General features: G+C 35.9%; 3 protein-coding genes across 3 annotated transcripts; all 3 read left to right on the forward strand.

Annotated features, from left to right (window-relative positions):
• The first annotated feature begins 7,508 nt into the window (after positions 1-7,508).
• Positions 7,509-10,216, forward strand: LOC128245632 (uncharacterized). Its single transcript, XM_052963839.1, has 3 exons — positions 7,509-7,622; positions 7,767-7,807; positions 8,195-10,216. Exons 1-3 carry the CDS (start codon positions 7,616-7,618, stop codon positions 10,049-10,051), a joined length of 1,905 nt encoding a protein of 634 aa, XP_052819799.1. The 5' UTR covers positions 7,509-7,615; the 3' UTR covers positions 10,052-10,216.
• Positions 10,217-14,122: 3,906 nt separating this feature from the next.
• LOC128221097 (dual specificity protein phosphatase 23-like) lies at positions 14,123-17,567 on the forward strand. Its single transcript, XM_052929549.1, has 3 exons — positions 14,123-14,465; positions 15,766-15,872; positions 16,452-17,567. Exons 1-3 carry the CDS (start codon positions 14,288-14,290, stop codon positions 16,692-16,694), a joined length of 528 nt encoding a protein of 175 aa, XP_052785509.1. The 5' UTR covers positions 14,123-14,287; the 3' UTR covers positions 16,695-17,567.
• A 3,575-nt stretch (positions 17,568-21,142) lies between these two features.
• On the forward strand, positions 21,143-23,930 carry LOC128205946 (dual specificity protein phosphatase 23-like). The gene is made up of 3 exons (XM_052908021.1): positions 21,143-21,320; positions 22,027-22,133; positions 23,718-23,930. The coding sequence occupies exons 1-3, from the start codon at positions 21,143-21,145 to the stop codon at positions 23,928-23,930; spliced, it is 498 nt and encodes a 165-aa protein (XP_052763981.1).
• Positions 23,931-24,139: the final 209 nt, after the last annotated feature.

The raw sequence follows: 24,139 nt of genomic DNA on the forward strand, positions 1-24,139 counted from the left end.
CCAAGGTCTTAATCAAGGCTCTAGCAGAACTGAACATAAGTGTGTCATTAAGGCCTATTAATCTTTGATCGCCAAGGCCTTAAGCAAGGCTCAAGGAGAACTGAACATAAGTCTGTCATTAAGGCCTTTTAATTATGGATCACCATTGCCTTAATCAAGGCTCTAGTAGAACTTAACATCAGTGTGTCATTAGGGCCTTTTAATTATTGATCACCAAGGCCTTAATCAAGGCTCTAGTAGAACTTAACATCAGTGTAGCATTAAAGCCTATTAAGTATTGATCACCAAGGCATTAATCAAGGCTGTAGAAGAACTAGTGTCATAATAGCGCCATATTGATTGACCACAAATGCCTTAAGCAAGGCTTTAGTATAACTGAACATCAGTGTGTCATCATGGCTGTATAAGATTGATCGCCAATGCCTTAATCAAGGCTCTAGACGAAATGAACATAAGTGTGTAATTTTGGCCTAATAAATACTGATTCCCAAGGCCTTTATCAAGGCTCTAGTAGAACTGAACATCAGTGTGTCTTTATGGTTTTTAAATATTTATCATCAAGGTCTTAATCAAGGCTCTAGTAGAATTGAACATCAGTGTATCATTAAGGCCTATTTATTATTGAGCACCAAGGTCTTAATCAAGGCTCTAGTAGAACTGAACACCAGTTTGTCATTTAGGCCTATTAATCTTTGATCACCAAGGCCTTAATCAAGGCTCTAGTAGAACTCAACATCAGTGTGATAGTAAGGCCTATTAATCCTTGATCACCAAGGTCTAAATCAAGGGTCTAGTAGAACTGAACACCAGTGTGTCATTATGGCGTTATGAATATTGATCGCCAAGGCCATAATCAAGGCTTTAGTAGAACTGAACATCAATGTGTCATTAAGGCCTAATAAATATTGATCACCAAGGTCTTAATCAATGCTCTAGTAGAACTGAACAGAAGTGTGTCATTAAGGCCTATTAAGCGTTGATCACCAAGATCTTAATCAATGCTCTAGTAGCACTGAACATCAGTGTGTCATGAAGGCCAATTAATCCTTTATCACCAAGGTCTTAATCATTGCTCTAGTAGAACTTAACATCAGTGTGTCATGAAGGCCTATTACGTATTGATCACCAAGATCTTAATCAATGCTCTAGTAGCACTGAACATCAGTGTGTCATGAAGGCCTATTAATCCTTTATCACCAAGGTCTTAATCGATGCTCTAGTAAAACTGAACATCAGTGTGATAGTAAGGCCTATTAATCCTTGATCACCAGTGTCTTAATCAAGGCTCTAGTAGAACTGAACATAAGTGTGTCATAAAGGACTATTAATAATTGATCACCAAGGTCTTAATCAAGGGTCTTGTAGAACTGAACACCAGTGTGTCATTATGGCGTTATGAATAAGTATCGCCAAGGCCATAATCATGGCTCAAATAGAACTGAATCTCAATATGTTATCATGGTTATATAAATATTGATCTCCAAGACCTAAGCATGACATTATTAGAATTGAACATCAATGTGTCATCATGCCTCAATAAAAAATGGCAATCAATGTCTTCTTAAAGGCTTTTTTATAAATTTATAATTGAACATCAATGTTTCTTGTATCTGTAACGATTGACTACCTAATAAGGCTCTAGTAGAACTGAACATCAACTTGTAATCTTAGCGCTATGCATATTTATCACCAAGACTTGAACTTAACTACACATGGCATAATTATATTTAAACACCAAATTGTCTACCTGGTTTTATAACGTTGCTCTTCAATGTCTTATTCAATGTTCAATTATAACATTAATGAGTTATTATGGCTGTTTAAAGTTTGAACACCAAGTCCTTAATAAAGAGACTCTTATAATTGAACACCAATGGATTACCTTAGATTTAATTGATCATTAATATGTATATATATAAGGCCTTGATGATAAAACTTTATAGAGTCATATAACCAGTTTATAAGCATCGAACATCAATGTCTTGAGCATTTAATTATCGAAATTGCACATACATTGGTTTTATTACTCTATTAGGATTGATCACCGAAGCCTTAATCAAGGACCTTGTAGAACTGAACATCGGGACCCATTTTCTCAAAACTTCTTAAGCTTACCAGGCTTAAGTAGCTTATTTTATTTAGCCAAAAAAACATACTTAAATTTGATTTTGATGAATGAAAAATGGTATATTGTGATTATCGTTACGATAATTTCTATTGAAAGTATAAAAACTCTTAAAGAAGTCAATATCAAGCAATTTATTGAACAAAATAATGAAATAAGCTTCATCCCGTTATAAGGGACTAAATATTTCGAGAAATTGGGGCCGTTGTGTCATTATGGCGCCATAGAAATTGACCACAAAGGCCTTAATCAAGGCTCTAGTAGAACCAAACAGCGATGTGTCATTACGGCGCTTTACAGATTGACCACAAAGGCCTTAATCAAGGTTCTAGTAGAACTGAACATCAATGTGTCATTATGGCGCTATAAAAATAGACCACTAAGGCCTTAATCAAGGTTCTAGTAGAACTGAACATCAATGTGTTATTATTGCTCTATAAAAATAGACCACAAAGGCCTAAATCAAGGCTCTAGTAGAACTGAACATCAATGTGTCATTATGGCGCTATACAGATTAACCGCTAAGACCTTAATCAATGCTCTTGTAGTATTGAACATCAATGTGTCATTATGGCGCTATAAAGATTGATCACTTAGGCCTAAATCAAGGCTCTAGTAGAACTGAACATCAATGTGTCATTGTGGCGCTTTACAGACTGACCACAAAGCCTAAATCAAAGCTCAAATAGAACTGAATATCAATGTGTCATTATGGCTCTATAAAGATTGACCACAAAAGCCTTAATCAAGGCTCTAGTAGAACTGAACACCAATGTGTCATTGTGGCGCTATACAGATTAACCACAAAGGCCTAAATCAAGGCTCTAGTAGAACTGAACATCAATGTGTCATTATGGCGCTATACAGATTAACCACTAAGACATTAATCAATGCTCTTGTAGTACTGAACATCAATGTGTCATTATGGCGCTATACAGATTAACCACAAAGGCCTAAATCAAGGCTCTTGTAGTACTGAACATCAATGTGTCATTATGGCGCTATACAGATTGACAACAAAGGCTTTAATAAAGGCTCTAGTAGAACTGAACATCAATGTGTCATTATGGTGCTAAATAGTTTTAAAACCAAGGCTTTTATAAAGACTCTAGTAGAACTGAACATCAATGTGTCATTATGGCTCTATAAGCATTGACCGCAAAGGCTTTAATCAAGGCTCTAGTAGAACTGAACATCAGTTTGTCATAATGGCTCTATAAAAATTGACCACAAAGGCATTATTCAAGGCTCTAGTGTAACTGAACATCAGTTTGTCATTATGGCTCTATTAAGATTGATCACTAAAGCCTTAATCAAGGCTCTAGTAGAACCGGACATCAGTGTGTCATAATGGCGCTATGCAGATTGACCACAAAGGCCTTAATCAAGGCTCTAGTAAAACTGAGCATCAGTGTGTCATTATGAATCTATAAAGATTGACCACAAATATCTTAATACAGGCTGTAGTAGAACTGAACATCAATGTGTCATAATGGCGCTATACAGATTGATCACTAAAGCCTTAATCAAGGCTCAAGAAGAACTGAACACCAATGTGATATCATGGATCTATAAAGATGGATCACAAAGGCCTTAATCAAGACTCAAGAAGAACTGAACACAATGTGATATCATGGATCTATAAAGATGGATCACAAAGGCCTTAATTAAGACTCAAGAAGAACTGAACACAATATGATATCATGGATCTATAAAGATGGATCACAAAGGCCTTAATCAACACTCAAGAAGAACTGAACACAATGTGATATCATGCCTCTATGAAGATTGATCACAAAGGCCTAAATCAAGGCTCTATTAGAACTGAACACCAATTTGATATCATGGCTCTATAAAGATTGATCACAAAGGCCTAAATCAAGGCTCTATTAGAACTGAACACCAATTTGATATCATGGCTCTATAAAATTGATCACAAAGGCCTTAATCAAGGTTCAAGTAGAAATGAACATCAGCGTGTCATTATGGCGCTATAAAGATTGATCACAGAGGTCTTAATCAAGGCTCAAGAAGAACTGAACACCAATGTGATATCATGGCTATATACATGGCTGATCACAGCCTGAATCACGCAACTATTATAAATCAACATTTTTGAAGTATCACGAAAAAGCATAGAATTTATTGTGATATAAGGTATTATCTAAAAAACAAATGTTTTAATATAAGTGACTTGTATATAGCTAAATTACAATAGAATCTGATATAGAAATAAGGTGGGTATATATAGAAAACAGGCTGCTGTAAATATAACACTCTTGCGGTACAAGAAAGGTATTTTCGGACAAAATGCAAATCAAATAACATACCATTTATGCAACACAGAATCTGGAAGATAAAAATTGTATTCAAAAAAAAAATTCAGTTAAATAGTATTAGCAAAATAGTTATACAAATAAAATAATATCATACTCAATTGTGGCAAAATGTTGTAAACGGTGACACAAACCACACAGTTGCAACAGCAGCACCACCAAAGCCTTGTGCTCGTGCGGATACAAGTTATTATACATCTTTAATTAAAAAGTCGACGAATACAAGCACATTCCAAGATGATGAAGACACATACCAAGTCCCCCGAAGTGTTTTGACTAATACACTTAAATTTGAAATATTCATTTCACAATTCCGAATACAAAGGGCGAATCATAAACATGTGAAATTCGTCTTCACTGACATAAACATATTTAGACAAGCAATAAATGCAACAACTAAATTCATGCTCTATATTCAAGTGCCGACCCTATTTCATCATAAGGGAATGACGCTTTTGCTACAGACAGATATATCATCAAGACATTAAGCATGACACTCTTTCAGTGTGTGTTTACCACGTGATAAATTATGTCATTTATGCTATGTCGGAAAGCAACATTTTGCTTAAAATGAAGACTTAAAACACCGTTTTAAATGAAACAAAGGCAGTTTTTGCTGCTGAAAGAGCCCCACCTTCGTTTTATTACCGAAAGATGATTGGTTTCATCAAACACTTCGACAAACCTGTTTTCAAAATTACGTTTTGATAGTGCTCCGTCAGAAGGCCGTATTGTGGAAAGATTTGTCGAAGTGTTTTAAGAAACTAAACTCTCGATCAAACTCTGGTAAAAGACCGAAGGTTTGGCTCCGTAAGCGGCGTAGACTGAGCTTTGTTTCATTTAAAAAGGTGAAGAAATAGTGAAGTTATTTTTGTTTAAAGTCTTCATTCGAGGCATAAAGTTGCCTTCCGACGTAGCATTTATGACGCAATTTATCACGTGGTATACACACACAGTCTTAGAATTGTTATCATTGCTATTTATAGATTGATCACAAAGGCCTTAATCATGGCTCTTACAATTGAACAACACTACCTCTATCATGGCGTTATGAGGAATTCAAATGCATTTAGGATTTCTTATGTGATCCCCGGATGTTCATCGCACGTTTGCAATTGATTGATTCACATTAATTAAATGTTTAGTCGTTGAGCATTTAAACTTAAGTTCACAAATGTTTCTTAAATTAACTGTTCGTAATTACGTGCTCAGAATGTTCAAGTGGACACTCGTACAGTTTGTATGTGAGTCATAGTCACAAGCGGATCTTAAATCCTTTTCTTTTCATGTCAATACCGGATGGAAATGTAATAAAACACACTCAAAATGCTCCAATTATGACTAGAAATTGTAAGAACATTCTAGGGGCCGTGCCCCTCATAGCCCCCCCCCTCGGCAAAATTATTTACCCTTTTAATTTTCGGGTCTAAGGGAGGGACGCATGTATACACTAAGCAAAATTTCTAAACGTCTACATGGTGTTTGATTAAAATATTAGAATGAAATAACAAGATCTCAAACTTGTTTAATACACACGTTTTAAGCATTTTATTTCAAACACTTTTATATAATTTCATTTCATTAGAATAAATAACTCATTTAAAATAACAAAGTTTGTCACCCATAAAATCGAAAGTCACAAAGTACTGTCCAGGAAAAAAGGTTAATTTTAGTAGCTTGTATTTAAACCAATTGCAGCAATTACTGCATGGCACCTTGACCTCATTGAAACTACCAATTTGTGCATGTAGTTCTGTGGGATAATGTCCCTCATCCGACGAATATCACGCCTGAGTTCGTCGGCATTGTCTTGTTGGGGCACATCCAAAACTTTTCTCTTTAGCAAGGGCTACGTATTTTATATTGGATTCAGATCTGGGCCTTTTGCCGGAAAATCTAGAACACGAATGGTGTTTGTTGCCAGCATAGTTCCCCGGGCAACATGCCAAGGCGAATTTTCTGGTACCCACATCATGCCTCGATTAGCTTGAATGTGCGGTATCAATACAGGTTGAATAATGTTAACCGTATATTCCGTCGCGACCATGCTAACCGTGCTGCTTTGTGCCCCGCAGTAAGGACATGAACCTTCCGTGGTCGGCGGGCGCGAATACCGACGGCCTGGAGCCGGTTGCGGATGGTCTGAGGACAACTTGGCCGGTTGTGAGTGCCAATGCGCCGCCTTGCTGTTGAGTATCCCTGAGTGAAACGGTTGCGTAGGTGGGAAAGAACCATATATCCGTCGTGGTGGCGAGTTGTAACCATGCGTTTGGGCCTTCGGCGTATGTCAGCAAGACTGGTTCTTCTAAATTTCTCCCACAGCTGACGGATACTCTAGTGTCGCCTATTGAACAGCCATGCAACGTAAAACATAACTACCATAATGTGTCATTGGTTAAAACAGTACACTTTTAATAATATTTCCCACATTATATCGGAAAGTATTTATTTATTTACAAAACTGGTCATACCTGCCGAATCGGGGTTCCTGAATCAATCGTGCTGACGGCCGTGACCTGCTCTTCAATGGTCATTCTGGCCATGTTTTTGTTTTTCGAGTTTGAAATTCAACATGTTTTGTATTAAAATGAAATTTAGCGATATCTTCATATTACTCGTGATTCTCGTGCCAAAAATCGGAAATTACACCTATCGTCTCGCATGGTTAATCTCGAAACTAAAGTGTAATATTCTTCATAAAAATCGGTAGAGTACTAAGCATAACTATAGAGTTTCAAATTTTAAGTCGATACATTAAACAGTTCTCATGAAAATGAATTTCATTAAATGGACGTTTAGAAATTTTGTTCAGTGAAGGGTTATGCCCCTTAAGTTACGCCCCCTCTCACGTCATTTCTGGATCCGCCCCCGATAGTTGTATATCAGTTCAAATTGGTTTAAGTTGAGGATTGCGGATATTAAATGTTGATGTCACGAACAACTATTTATATGTAGATATCAATACAAGATTGACCACGTGACTATCGTTCATTGAATCATCAATCGTTGTAAAGTGGCCTCGTTTGTAAAGTGTCATTATTTCCACGCGGATATAAGAAGTGAAACCTATTCAGTTGTCATAATTGTTTCCTTACTCTCAAAAGGGACAAAGTATATTGAAAGTCGCCAGTTTGTTATCCGGTAGATGTAAATTATGGATGGTTAGTTTGTTCATTGAATTTCGTTAGTTATATTTGATATTTTTTCACTTTAAAATGACTTAATTATGACTGAAATTCATTTGGAATTTATTTTGATAATGTTATTTTGCTAATAAATCGTATATTGATCTTATTTCCTTACAGACAAGAGAGCAAGTACCGCATCAGTTCAGAAGAAGAATTCGGTAAGACATGCTTTTGTAATACAACTTACTAGAAAGAAAACATTCACAATGTCATAGATATATGACATGAATTAAAATCTTACTGATTAAGAATGGGTGGAGTAAGCGCGCAGCGAACGGACCCTTCTTAATCATTAAGATTATAAATCAGGTCATTTAACTTACGTAGAATACACCTTCATTGACTGATACATTGTCTATGCAAAGACTGACGCAGGGAGTGTGTATTGGCTGAGTAGCTATGGGCGGACCTTTAAACATCCGCGAAAGTTAAAATTCAAAATGATTAAGCCTACTACTTTATGATTGTATCTACAATTTCACTGGCTAAAAGTGTTTTATTCTTAATATGCATCATGTCCGTAATACAATATCAACTGTTTCCAGCGACCCGTACAGAACCTCCCAGACTACATCCGCTACGTTGCTGCTCGCTCAAAGGCCGGCTTCGATAAAGTTCACGAAGAATTCTTTCGGATATTTGATGAAACAAGCACCAAATCCACCAGAAATTCGACCAGAAATTCCGTCTCGCAACCCCAGAAACCAAACAAAACAGAGAGTAGAATAGGACTTCGGTCAAAATGGTCGACCCTATTGTGGTCTTCGACTTCGGAATCATCTCTCTCACAAGACCATTCATTTATGAGTTACATTCCGGAAGGACAAGAGGAGGAGGATGTGGAATCCAGCGATGAGATCGAGCGGTCATCGTCGGCTCCTATTGTTGACAACTCGAGTACAATGTTCTCCTTTGATGGTGAAAAGTTTGCGACATCCAAAGATATGTGGCACAGCACTGGGGAATCGATTAATAATGCTAAACCGAAATCAAAGCCACCAATTAAAGCGAGAACTAGCATTCAAGTAAGTCCAGTGTCACAACGCAAGACAAGTAACGAAAGATTGCATACTAGCTGTGCCGTTGAAAACAACAAAGCGCATAACAAAACAGTGTCTAACGATTTAATTTCCAATCAAGAAGGTTACGTAGACATGGGAAACAAATCAGGAGCTGATATTCTACAATCCGAAAGTAATACTGTCAACAACAACAACGATGATTACTTGAAATATCTGCCTGGAGGTTCCGAATATACCAACATGTGTCAACATGTTGTAAACGGTGACGCAAACCACACAGTTGCTGCAGCAGCACCACCAAAGCCTTGTGCTCGTGCGGATACAAGTCATTACACACCTTTAATTAAAAAGTCGACGGATACAAGCACATTCCAAGATGAGGAAGACACATACCAAGTCCCCCGAAGTGTTTTGACTGATACACATATTTCTAGGTTGGTAGATGATAGCGAAGAGGAAGATGAAATTTATAAAGTACCACGAAGCGTCTTGAATGACTGTGATGAGAATTATGATACCCCACCTCCCGGTATCCGACACATGTTGGAAGAAGACGACATTTACCGAGTACTAAATGGACCGGTAAGGGAAGTCCCCATAACTATAGAAAAGATAGATAGTGACAATGAGGAAGATAGCGAGCTGACGGACTACGCGAATGCATCAGCCTTTGAAAGACCGGGGGATTGTACAAATGGTGATCAAGAGTTCTTCACATACAGCCTTCAGGAAGTGGTTAAGTGTTTATACAAATGTGGGTTGCCGAAATTCGCCAGACTCTGTCACGAAATGAACTTCGATGGCAAGCATTTTAAAGGAATAACTGCAAGAAATTTGAAAGAAGCGCCTTATGAATTGACCTGGTTGCACATCTCACGATTTTTGAAGATCATAAAAGGCTGGAGACCATCAACTGTGGAGAAAGACGAAACATACGAAGTTCCCCCATCACCTGTGAAGAAGCAATCGGGTTGTGGGGGTGACAGAAATATGAATAATCGTACTGATATAAGCCCGAATGCCAATGCACGTGTAAAGCTCGGCCAAGTAGACAGAGAGACAAAGTCAGCGTTTATAGGCAATCATAGCTTGAAACCAAAATTGGCTAGAGCTAGTGAAGTAAACTTTGAAAGGACAGAATCCGCCGAAGATGAGAAAAACAGTAACAAAGTCGGAAATGATTTTTTTCAGCTCAGCGTTCAAGAGGTGGTCACTTTTCTGAACAATGCTGCATTGACACGTTTAGCACACATTTGCGAGGTACACCAGTTCGACGGGGCTTACTTCAGAGAGATCACCGCCGATAGACTCAAAAAGGAGCCATTTCAGATGAACTGGTTTCACATTTCAAAGTTCTTTAAACTTATCAAGAAGGGTTGAATGTGGTTCAGATACTGTATTTTTGTCTCAAGCAAGCTTCAAATGAACTGGTTTGCAAAACAATTTATGTTTTTTATTTATTATGTATACCTATTTATGCGATTTGTTTATATTCGTTTAAAATTTCAGTACTTGTCTGTTGATCTGAATAAACAATTATGTATATAACCCCTTGTTCCTTTCTAATCATTCCGCTCCATTATCATCAAAAACTGTGATGAAATATGGTGGGGGTGTGTAAGCTTATTTATACTCGCACTCGGGCCTTGCCTATTCGGCGAGTGCTCCGTTAAGATTGGTATTAGTCATTTGAGTTTTTTCGAGCATAGTGCACAGACAGAATGTAACACTGGTTAGCGCTACCCTGGTTCTTTAACGTGCACCAGTGTATAGCTCTGCCACACGGTCATCCCGGAGGACGATTGGTAATTGAATAGTGGTGCGGCGTGGAATCGAACCTGCGACCCCTGGATTGACAGTCAAGTGTGTTACTACTAGACCACGGACCATCGACATAAAATATGGAGGAAGATTGATTGGTTTAGCCTCGCATGGTCCATTTTTAAAGACATGTAGATGCAATATAAGTAATTTATTTTTGTATGAAAGGTCATTTGCAACAGTTTGCCATCACTACAAAAACATTGAACAATTGAAATTTTAGTTTAAAAATGGAAATATTTGTTTAGATCAAATTCGAAATAGACAGTCAAGTGAATACTTCTCACCGTACACGTTTTGAATGAAAATCTAAAAAATTGGGTAATGAGGTATACATAACTGGGGTGGGGGTGGTGTTCTGTTGTTGTTGTTGTTGTTGTTTCATTATTTTAAGCCGGGATTGTGTACCTGTATCAGGTTGTATCATTATTTTAAGAAATTTGTTATATAAAATGGTCAAATTTAACTTGTTCACTCAATTAAATGCACATTTTTTTAGAAAATACCGGAAAAAAATCTTCACTACAGCAAAACAAGTGTATGGTCGGGAAGGAAAAATAGGGTCGGTCGGGTGAGTTGAAAAAAAACAATAACACTTCAACAACGACGGCCCTAGGAAGACAAACCATGTGGAGGGGTGGCACCATAAAATTAACAATCAACTGAAACACCGCCATCCCAACATCTACACCCTCCTAGACATCATCAAGAAGGAACAGGCAGCAAATGAGGCCAAAATATTCCAGCATGCTAACGGTGGTAAACAGCGCCCACGAAAGCGAGTATACCGCCAACTTGAAGAAAGGCTCGCCCGCCTTAAGGACCAACTGAGTATGGGTGAGATGGACACTATGTCCTATGTTGATGCTGTCTCACACTTAGTTAAATTACATTGAATGTGCTTTATGTATAAAACTATATAAATATTAGTAATAATACCTTGGACAATATGTTCTTTACTGACATGTACATATGTATATACTGTTGTTTTATTATTGTGATGTTTTTCAGAATGTTTAAAATAGAATAAAAATTAAAATGTTCAATATGTGCTATGTGCTTATATATTGATACCAATAAAATAATATACTAATGTTAAATGTCCATTGTATCGATGTAATGATTGTATTGAATAATTGTTTATTTAAAAATAAAGAATGAACACTCGTTGTGACATTGTGATTTAAACTCATTTAGTATGCATTCTGATTTAAAAATTCTATTACGGCTAAACTGTTTTAAAACCTTTTAAATAAAAAATGGGGCCAGTCTAGCATTTTCACCAATTAACACTTATCAACTCTATTGTTACCACAAACAACACATCCCCCAAGCCCACCTACGATTTCTATAGGAAAAATTATCGGTTGGCAAAGTAGGAACACATCATTTCGTGCTGTGCCCCTAATGTGTGATTTCGACACTTTTATTTTAATTGCCAAATATTATTTCGAAATATTACACACACATGTTACGGAAAAAGTAATACTTTTTTTGTAATTACGATATAATATTTCGTATTGCGAAATATTATATCGTACAACGCTATTACGAAATGTTATTCCGTGATTACCAAATAAAATTTCGTAATATCGTTAAACTTTTCGTGATAACGAAATATTAAATCGTATTTCGTATTGATTTTCGAGTGGATGGACTGATTAGGGGCTTTTGTACAACGTATATGCTGTATTTATTAGGCTCTTACTATAGCCCGGACCGCCGTACTTCCGTACCAGTCACGTTTAATCGGCCATGAAGTATTATTATTCTACAAGAAGTTTAATCCGTTTCATACTGTTCGGGTACGGGTGTACGGCAGATATACGGTAGACACCAATCGGCTAAAGCACCACTTTTGAAAACTTGAAATATGGTTTACTTTGAAAACAAAATGTATTTATTAACAATTCAAATAACATTCAAGAACATTAAGGCTGCACTCTCACTGTCAGACCCTTTTGACAACTTGGTTTTATTCGGCTATTATGTATATGTGTATTGATGGTTAACAATGTCAGAATCGTTACATTTATCTACGCTGCAAGTAGACCACGTAGTAATTTCAACTTAGCAGTTAAACCTTTGAGGACTTTACACTTAAGGATCTTAATTGTTCATCCAATAATACACTTCACCGGGAATCAATTTAGACTAAGTATAACACATATAACGCGTTAAAACACTTCAATTAATTAATACCATTATTATTAACTTTACGAACTACTTGAACATCAATACATCAGGCGCGTATCAGCTTTTCGCGAGTACGTGTCGGAATACACAGGATTCTGACAAAGAAAAAAACTGCCAAAGTTGCAGTATGCGTTCTTGACTTCATGATCCTAAAACTGTCCATTTTCCAGTACTAAAAAGGCATCTCAGAACGCCCAGAATGCACCATGGTTTTATTTTTTTTCCGCGGGGTTTGCCCCCGAACCACCCTAGCACAATTATGAATCCACGTAAATATAGGGCTAGCTACGCCCCTGTATACACACACAGCAAACGCTCGTACTTTTTTTAATTCATTTATTTTAAAAAAAAAATCAGTCAAATTGTTCTATAAAATATAGATATCGAACAAGCGTTCTATGAAATCTAAAGAATAGAAACTTTAAAGCTGCCCTCTCACATATTAAACGTTTTAACAACTTGTTTTATCTTGGAACGTGCCAATTTATGCATAAATGCATGGAAACCAGTCATATAAGACTGCTGACAAAAAGTAAGATCGCAGATTTTTATATTTAAGTTCAAAAATTAATGTTTTATGCATTCTTTCTTAAACCGTAAGTAACGCTTTTAGCCATAAAACATTAATTTTCGAACGGATATATGCAAATCTGAGATCTGATCTTTTGTCAGCAGTCTTATATCACTGGTTTGCAGATATTAACTCACAAATTTGTTCATTCCAAGACAAAAAGTAAAAACGTTGTGAAAACGGTGAAACTCTGAGAGTGCAACTTACTCCACAGCAAGTGTATAACTATCTACCCATTTATATATAGATCTATCATTCGGCTCCACCAGATCAAACAACGTTCCAATTGAGGTCAATGACTATATACAAGCATTATTCTATCCTTGTGATATACCATCTCATTATTAGTGTGTATGGATCAATACAATATACTGTTCCCACTGAGTGTGTCTGACTAATCTATATTGGTATCATTATCTGTGTCATGTGTATAAATAGAAACAAGAATGAGTATTAGGACAATATAAATCAATTTCTAGGTTTTCATCCAATTTTATTTTTTATAAATAGGGTCGTGGTGAGGTTTTTTTAGATGACTGTTTCTCACCGTTGAATATTTGTTCATGTGAACAACTCTCCTTTTTACATGTGAATGTTATACATCGACACCGTAGGTATGAATAAACGCCGTTCCCGGAGCGTACCGGACCGATACGCAAATACAGACCCGAGTTCAACATTTAAATTTTAGTTGATAACATTTAAGGGGTGGAGTAAAAAGAGGGACGGGCGGGGATGAAAATCTAGCAATTAATTTATAGCTGCCTTATAATTTTTGTGATCATGTTTAAATATAGAAAGATAGTTTTGACTTTGATCTATAAAGTCGTTGTTTAAAATATTCGTAAATACAAAACATTTAGACACTAACGAATAAACTTATTAGGCTAATATTTTAATCGCAATTATACTCGTACAATCAGTGAGGTTTACTCGATCCAGAGGAATACGTGTTTTTATATTATAAAAAATATATATATATATATAAAATTTAAATAAATACCGTCTTTAATCACAATAATATCACCATGAGCGACATGATTTGCCCGACGAAGCCGTTCAATTTCTCTTGGATAGTTGAGAACAGGCTCGCTGGTTGCGGGCTGCCAGAAACAAAAGAGAATCTGCAGTTTTTGAAATGTGCCGGCATTAAAGGCATAATCTCTTTGACAGAAAATGGACTGCAAAACTTGGACCACTTTCCAGGTAAGAATAGTACTTATGTATCATATTAAAATTTCGTCGTTAGAAACATTAAATTTTGGGGGAAATTGTATTGTATACTTGCTCGTTGTTCTTCATTCAGTAGTACATGTAGTTAGAAGACATGAATTAAAATCTTAATGGTTAAGAATGGGCGGAGTAAGAGGAGCTAACGAGTCATTCTTAATCATTAAGATTTTAATTTAGGTCATCAAACTGACTTAGAAAGCAACCTGACACATCACCAATGCAAAATCTGACGCAGGGATTGTGTATCGGACGAGTGACAGTGAGCAGATCTTTAAGCACCCGCGAAAGTTGAAATTCATAATGAAAACGCCTAGTTCTTTATGATTGCCTATGTGCTATTTCATTGGCTGTAAATGTAGGTTGTATTTTAAATGTGTTCAAGTTATACGTGTAATTGCTTTTAGAAAATCAACCACTGTTATTCCTTATTGAATTTTGACATAATTTTGTGCACGAAATGATAAACACTGTGCTAATCAGCTATTATCGATTTTAATAGACGAATGACTGATCGAAATATTACCACCGATATTAGTGGTCAACATATTATTTTGTCAAATGAGAAGGCAGCTAACTTCTGTTTTGCCAATACAGTTATTTCAGTAAATCCTCTGTCACCCGTTATTGATTTAAATCAGATGAACCGGTAGATATAAACAGTGGCTGGCCGACTGTGTGGGTAGTATGTACAACTCTAAAAAGGTTCAAAGTCTTTTGCATGTACTTAACAAAATAAACGGTTATGCGACTGTGGTTTATCAAACCATTTATTTATTTTACAGACATACTAACAACCTTTAACCATAACTAATTTTTGAATTTGAAACTAAGTTGGTCACTGGCACTGGATTTTCAAACTCAATCATTTTTTATTTTTATTTTTTTTAAATTATAACCCCAAACTAAAAATTATAATACCAAAAACGTGAAAAAATATTGAAAAATATTATTTATTTTTTATAAATATGCATTTTGAACTGTATATATGCATTTATCAATATATGCATGCATACAGTACAAAATGCATGTTTATATTAAAAAAAAAATACTTTTCAATATTTTTCACATTATTTGTATAATAATTTTCAGTTTGAAATAACAAGATTTTTTTTTTTTTCTTTTTTAAAAATATAATTGAGCTTGAAAATCCAGTGAAAGTGACGTTGGTTTACAATTGTACATGTTAAATTGTAAAATGCATATTAACAAACACTAACTTATCCGTTAGACATTATAAATTGAACAAGAATGATGCAATTAATAATAATTTCAGGGGAATTCAGCGTTCTTTCAAGCAAGATTGAAGAATTCACCCCACCCACCATGCAGCAAGTCCTAAATTGTATCGGTTTCATAGAGAGACAAAACGAATTAAATGAGGTAAGCAGGTTATTCTTACTAAACCCGCTTCATTAAAGCTGCACTCTCACAGATTTTCAGTTTTGACACTCAAAAAATAATTTGTCTCAGAATCGGCTGATTTGGGCATCAATGCCTTCAATTCAGACATATTAGATAATTCACAATATTCACAATCGATACAATCTCAAATGTTTGTAAAACTGGCGAAAAGTAAAATCTCATTCTTCTTAAAGCTTTAGTAACGCTTTTAGCCATACATATCAATTTTGGAACGTAACATGATAAACTGCGATCTGGAATTTATCAGCAGTCTTTTATCACTGCTTTCCAGACATTTACGCATAATTGACTCATTAAAATAGCAAAAAATAAAAATAAAATGTCAAAACGATCAATCTGTGAGAGTGCAGCTTTTAAGGATCTTAGTCGTTCCATTAAGTAATACAAGATATACTGTTCAACCCCTTAATAAAGTTTGTGAAAACTGTTCAATATAAATTATGTAGTATTATTAAAACTCCGTCTTTATTGGGAGAAGCAATTTATTATCACTTGGTTTTTGAAGACAACAAATACAATGTCAAACTCTGGTTTCAGGCTGTATGTGTACATTGTCGACATGGATGGGGTAGAACGGGAACCATCATTGCGTGTTATATGGTAAAGCATTTCAAGCTGACCGCTAATGAGGCCATGGATAGGCTCTGGGAAATGAGGCCCGGCTCGGTAGAAACTCGGGAGCAAGAAAACATGGTGATATTGTATGAGGAATACTTGCTATCTACCTCTGAAATCACAACTGATCCTCAGACCAATACTAAGCTAGTTCATGTGGAATGAGGCCCGGCTCAGAAGAAATTCGGGGAACAGAAAACATTGTGAAATGTTATAGGAATTTATAGGATTATATAGGAATACTTGTTATCTATCTCAGACATGACAACAGATCTTTAGACCAGCACTGAATAGTTCATGTGAAAATGAGGCCCGGCTCAGAAGACACAAGGAAACAAAAACATGGCGAAAATTTATGAGGAAAACTTGCTATCTACCATACAGATGACAACAGATCTTTAGACCAACACTGAACTAATCGATGAAAAATGAGGCCCGGCTCGGAAGAAACAAGGGAACAAAACATGGCGAACATTTATGAGGAATACGTGCTATCTAACATAGAGATGACAACTTATCTTTAGACCAACACTGAACTAATCGATGAGAAATGAGGCCCGGCTCGGAAGAAACAAGGGAACAAAACATGGCGAACATTTATGAGGTATACGTGCTATCTAACATAGAGATGATAACTTATCTTTAGACCAACACTGAACTCATTTTTTGAGAAATGAGGCTCTACCCAGAAGAAACAAGGGAACAAAAATATTGCAAAATGTTACGAGGAATACGTGCTTTCTACCTCAGAGATGACAACTGATCTTTAAAGCAACAGTGAACTATTTTATGTGAAATGAGGCCCGGCTCAGAAATCGGGGATAAGAAAACTTGGTGACATGCTACTGAACTGTTTAACCTTGCACTTTACATAGAAAAAGCATAAAGCTTTAGAAATAACGTGTTAAATATAATTTGATAGACTCTATATTTGTTTCAATACTCCTAATTCCCGCAGGTTGCTTGACCATGAGGGTTTTAAGAGGAAAACATGTGGATTTGTTTAAAGTGCTGCACTTAAAATTTTCTTGAAATTGAGCGCATCTCTTCCATTTTATTCGTGAATTCTTCTCCTGTGTTTTAATATTATGGAAATTAGCAAATATATATACTCACTTAGTGTGAATGTTTTGGCGACCATCTTGGACGCCATCATTGATTTCTCAGCTTCTCATCGGCATTGAACGAAATGTGTAGCAAATCCAGACTACAGACCCTTGCGAACACTTAGTTACGGGGTAAGTAGGTGACCCGATATGGAATATACGGTGCAAAGGAAACCATATCAAGTAAAAACCGAATATAGTTTCCTTCGCCCCATATATCCCATATCGGGTCACCTACTAACCCCGTAACATATATATCACGTCGATATAATGAAACCTGTTTCCATGTTTAAATGTTTCATTTATTCATCGGAATATTCATCGGAATCGGAAAATATAAGCCATTTTGGTTCAATATAAATTTGGTGACCCCATATGAAAAATATGGAGTCACCGCGTGACCAGTCCTGGACCAATGGCATTGCGTCATTGATGTTGGAGACGTGATATTTGGGTATATGGAACTTGCTGTGGGCACATATAGACCAGTTTTATGCTCTAGTCATCTCTAAATTTGCAGTACTATGATTGTGTACTATAACAGAAATATGTGCTACAACTGAGCATCTTGTAGACGCAAATTATCTAATTTAAAACATGAGTATAGAATCATATTCGGGTCATTGCGATCCCGTCCCTTGCATTTAGAAAATGTCCAAGAAAAAAAAACCCGCATTATTTGTTTGCTAAACTGTAGCATTTTTTTTCAGTTTGAAAACTGCTTTATATAGTATAAGCATTTAGGTAGTCATTGACAAAAGATGCGCCGATGCAACAATAATTTGTTTTGTTTTTAATTTGTAAGACGTTCTTACAAAGAAAGATGAATCGTGGTAAATGGCAAATCTCGCATCTTTTTTATCGAATTTCAAATGAAAACACAATAGTTTTGCTTTTAAAGGAAATAATGCGACATTTTTGCAAACAAAAATCGTATTGCGTTTTTGGTTATTAGACTTTTTCAGAAAGGGAGGGGCGAGGATTTCGTAGAGGAGGATCTGTAATTACGTTGCACTTGTAACTCACCTAAAAATCGTTGCACTGATTAGTATGGTAACTAGTAACATTTTAACTAGTAATGAAAAGATCGAGACAAAATAAACGTCAATCCGTGCACACATGCGTACACTGTATTACACTAACAAGGGTCAGTAGTCTGCTGTGTGTAATTATTCTTTCACTTCCTTAATCATACTTTCACTTTCATAATCATACTTTCACTTTCGTTGAATAAAGCCTTAACTTTAACCTCTGACATTTGCATGAGGAATCCGCGTACTCGTTAATAGAAATCTGAACAGTACAGACGTGTTTTGTTGCCTTCCAAAAAAGTATTCTTTGTGTGGCTTTTATTCAGGTAAACTTCATTTATATTCTATTTTATGTTTGTATTATGTCATATATTGTGTGGTTGTACCGATGCACTCTTTAATAGAAATTTGAACAGTACAGACGATCTTTTGTTTTCTTCCAAAAACGTATTCTTTGCGTGGCTTTTACTCAGCACGCCTGGGTGTGAACCCTTGTAACAAGAGTACCGCGACATTCAGCACGCCTGGGTGTGAACCCTTGTAACAAGAGTACCGCGGCATTCAGCACGACTGGGTGTGAACCCTTGTAACAAGAGTACCGCGGCATTCATCACGCCTGGGTGTGAACCCTTGTAACAAGAGTACCGCGGCATTCAGCACGCCTGGGTGTGAACCCTTGTACCAAGAGTACCGCGGCATTCAGCACGCCTGGGTGTGAACCCTTGTACTAAGAGTACCGCGGCATTTAGCACGCCTGGGTGTGAACCCGTGTACCAAGAGTACCGCGGCATTCAGCACGCCTGGGTGTGAACCCTTGTAACAAGAGTACCGCGACATTCAGTTTTGGTTTCAATGGTTTCGCATGGTTTTGTGAACAGTTTCAACAACACGGCGGAGCCTTTCGGCGTTTTAATTGATACTTAACCAATATCAGTTTTGGTTACAAGAGTTCGGCGGTTTGGAAAAAGGTTTCTTAAGTTTTGCTTGAAGTTATAAACGCATGGTTTTGTGTAGTATAGCTTCAAGAACATGATGGAGCTTCGGCATGTAGCCATTATTTCTTAATTTCTTCAATTATGATACCGCAAATGTTTAAATTAAATTATGTGTCAACACACGTGTTTGATCACAGTCCGCCATGTTTTGTTGTTGTTGTTTTTCAAAGTAGGCGCGTTTTCAGATAGAACGAACTGACGACACCGCCTCCGGAGGGGGTTTCGATAGTTTCAAAAACTTGTGTCGATTTTCGTAAAACGAACTATAAAACCAGTTTTCATTTTCTTTTAAACTGTTAACAAGACATACACAGTTCGTTAAACCGAAGCGAAACCATAACTAGTTTATTACTAACTAGGGACCTATTAAAACTGAATTGCTCTATTTTAGATGAGGTAAGACCATTTACGCGTGAAGTTGACATAGTAACGAAACTTCACTTTCACAATTTTCTATGATCAACTATGCGAATGAGTGAATGTAGCACTCATCTTTATGTGTTAAATTTTTACGTTTCAATGGTTCATAAATAAATAATACTTACCTAAAGAATAATGCATTAAAGTGACTCTCTTATTCGAAATCAATACATACACATTGAAACAAATATCAGCTTTGAATGATTAATCTTTAACTACTTACTAAATAATGCATTTATGGAAACTATTATTACTGATAACAATATTGTAACCGTGTATTTAAAAGCAGAAAGCGCAAATATTAAATGATTGGTGAATGCTAAAAAGTTAATGTGTTCTACTATAGTCTCATAAGGTAGAAATACCATGTTTTATGCTCATTTCTTTCAGATCAAACTCGGTATCCTTCATAAGAACCATTGTTTTCGATATTTGTTCATCATTTTGGGAATATTAAAACAATATTATTAATTGTGATAAATCTGATTTGGGAGTAAGAGTGCATCTTTAATAAAAATAACATTCGCAATATTCTTTAATAGCATTTTTATGGAAATAAAGTAAACATGTACCACTCCAACCAGTATATTTTTGGTTGAAATTGAAATCCTCCTCCATATACTACCTTTTCAAGTGATTGAGATGCGGAAGAGATTCATCTTTATTCTTTGTTTTTAAACAATTGTACTAACACGTAATAGTAACATGGTTTAAGCATTGAAGTATTGGCGTTCAAAAGTATGAAAAGGCAATGATAATGAATTGAAATGGATTGGAAGTAATGTTAAATGTTTTAAACGACGGAATGGTGTGTACAAGTTGTAATTTTGTAGTGTGAAATATAGGGAAAAGCTAGATTATATAACTGAAAATATTAAAACAAACAATCATATAAGTTTAAGAAATCGAAAACATTGGAAAATTTGTGCAGGTGGTGGAAACCTAAAGTGTGCATTTCTTGATTTGTTCAATTGTTTTGTAGCTGTTTGTTTTAACTGTTTCGTTTCTTTTTGTTAAACACAATATCTAAAATTCTTGCAAATTATTTTATTTTCGTCATCATGAACGAAACTATTTACGCAAAGATGCCAAAAAACTTTTCCTGGGTTGTTGACAACAGACTAGCTGGTCTTGGTTGGCCGGGAACCATAGAGGAGATCCAGTTTTTAAAGAAGGTCGGAGTTAAGAGACTAATTTCGTTGACAGAATCGAGACTAGAAATCCTGCAGAAGTTTCCAGGTGTGAGGTTTTACATAATAGCTGGATAAGTACTATAAAATTGTCAGTGAAGTTTGTTCTTGTAGCTAACACTCAATCAGATGATGAATCGATGAAGTAACTTCTTCACTAAAATAAACGTTGCAATTCTGATATAATAATAGTTATTTGTCAGTGAATTCAGTGTGTGTATACCACGTGACGAAATGCGTCATAAATGCTTATTATTTCTTCACCAGTTTAAATGAAACATAGCGCAGTGTACGCCGCTTACAGTGCCCTGCCTTCGGTCTTTTACCAGAGTTTGATTGAGAGTTTAGTTTCTTAAAATACTTCGACAAACCTTTTCACAATACGGCCGTCTGACGGAGCACTGTCTAAACATTATTTTGGAAACTGGTTTGTCGAAGTGTTTGATGAAACTAATCATTTTATCAAACTCCGATAATAAAACGAAGGCGGGGTTCTTTAAGCGGCATAGACAGCCCTTTGTTTTATTTAAAATGGTGTAGCAAAAGAAAAAGATTTCTTTGTTTAAAGTCTTCATTTTAAGCAAAATGTTGCCTTCCGACGTTGAATATATGACGTAATTTATCACGTGGTTTACATACACTGGTATTTAAATGTGATAAGTTTATGATTCTCATCAATCTTTTTATACAGAATTGCTATGGTCTCTGAACGGTCAAATGAAAAACAAACATTTTCAGTATCAATAAATTTTCAGGAGAATTCGTGGTTCTATTCTGCAAAGTTCAAGACTTCACGCCCCCAACCCTGCATCAAATCAAAGAATGTATCGCGTTCATCGAGAAGCATAATGATTTGTATGAGGTCAGTGCCTTCAAAACGTTTTCAATTTTAGGACATTGTAAGCCGGGCGGTTCAAATTTCTAATCATTCAATATCGAAACTCAAGATTTGTCAGGATTTCTATTAATTTATTCACGTTCTCTAGTCAATTACTTATTACATGAGTCAGCAATGGAACCAGTAGTCAGTTTTGTATTTTGATTGTTTAAGTATACTAGTAGTATTTTGTAGGTATATATGTAGTTAATTAAGGTATTAAATGTAGTTAGAATTTTATATAATGTAGAAATTACCAGCAAAGCTCTTTTTCATGGCTGGTTTAGTTAAGTGTAGGTTACTCTGATGACTGACTACAGACGAGTGACTACTGACAACTGACTCCATCGCAAAAATTCATCGCCTTATATAGTGGTTGCTGATGCTGGCGTTGCTGGCAACCAATCAGAATTGGGTATTTTCACCAGCAACGCTGGCTGAGTAATGCGGCTCATATTTTGTATGAAACATAAATAATATAATATCCACTTAAAATGTGAATATAAGGTCTTGAAGTAGAGAAATTAACATATACTCTTTAACAATACAATGCAGCATTAACTTCTTTGAAGTAAAACAGTGATGCTTATAAGATAAGTGAGCCCAGCATTACACCAGCATTCCGCAAGAACAATAGTGAAATAGTGCTCCCCAGCATTAGAGATCTGGGGTGATACCTTAAATAACAAACAACATTTTAATATGAATTTAAAACAATACAATAAATCATACATAAATACAATATAACATCACATTTAAATGTTAGAAATGACTCGATTTACTGATTTTAATAATTTACTTCGCTGTAACCTTCAAAATGCAAATGGCGGACAAGTTTGACAAGTGCACAGCGTTGACTCAATGCTGGCACTCAAAACTACGAGTTAATCTGGTAGAGTTATGGAGAAAGCATTTGATAGACATTTCATACAATTACTAAGGATTATAATTATGTGATGCAGCAGTGGAAATTCCATCTACTTACTTCAAACAGGTATATTGATTTACGAATTACATAAATTTCGGGCATGCATTTCGGACAAATGACAAACCATACTATTACAATATAATCATTAGTGGGCAATAACGTTATTTTTTCAACAAATGGTCCATTATTCAGTACTCTTAGATATATCAAATAAGTGTGGTATGGCTTGTTTCTAATTGTGGTTGAAAAGTGATGTATAAACACACGAAAATACGCCTTTAAAATACATCTTCCATTAACACTTCTCACTTATCCATATTAATATCGTCGGATACCCCCGATATACACTACGATATGCTTCGAAGTGTAACGGAAGAAAGTACCGTGGTAACGATGATAATAATACGACATCCACTACCTTTATTAAAAATATATTTAAAACAAAAATAACAGGTCGAAAACGTTTCTTCAATTTTCTTGACAAATTATTTGTAAGTGGTATCACCAGCCCCTTATAACACATATATACGGGGAAGTAAAAATGACTTCAATAAACGCTCAAGAAGGGGGAGTCAAATTTATGTACATTTATATTCACAGACACAGTGTTCTTCAACATAAAATTGTTATTCTGTTTTCAGCCTGTTGGAGTCCACTGCGCCCATGGGTGTGGTAGAACGGGAACCGTGCTGGCCTGCTACATGGTGAAGCATTTCAAACTGACCGCCACAGCGTCCCTGGAAACACTACGAGGAATGAGACCCGGTTCCGTGGAAACAGAAGAACAAGAAAACATGGTGAAAATGTACGAGGAATACCTCCGTTCTACCTCAGATACATCAAATAACAACTAATAAAGAACTCAAATATAAACATGAAGGTAGCACACCCGCAATGAAAACCTCCACTTTAAACTCTTCAATTTTAATGTTAAAGACTATGTTAAAAATCTATTTTTTTGTTTTTGAATTCAGGAAATGATACACATTTAGAAGTAATCAAATTGATCATAGTTTGAAATGATGCCCATTAGGGTCGCACTACCTTAAAATCACGCTCCTGT

This window comes from Mya arenaria, chromosome 2, assembly GCF_026914265.1.
Source record: "Mya arenaria isolate MELC-2E11 chromosome 2, ASM2691426v1".
NCBI lineage: Eukaryota > Metazoa > Mollusca > Bivalvia > Myida > Myidae > Mya > Mya arenaria.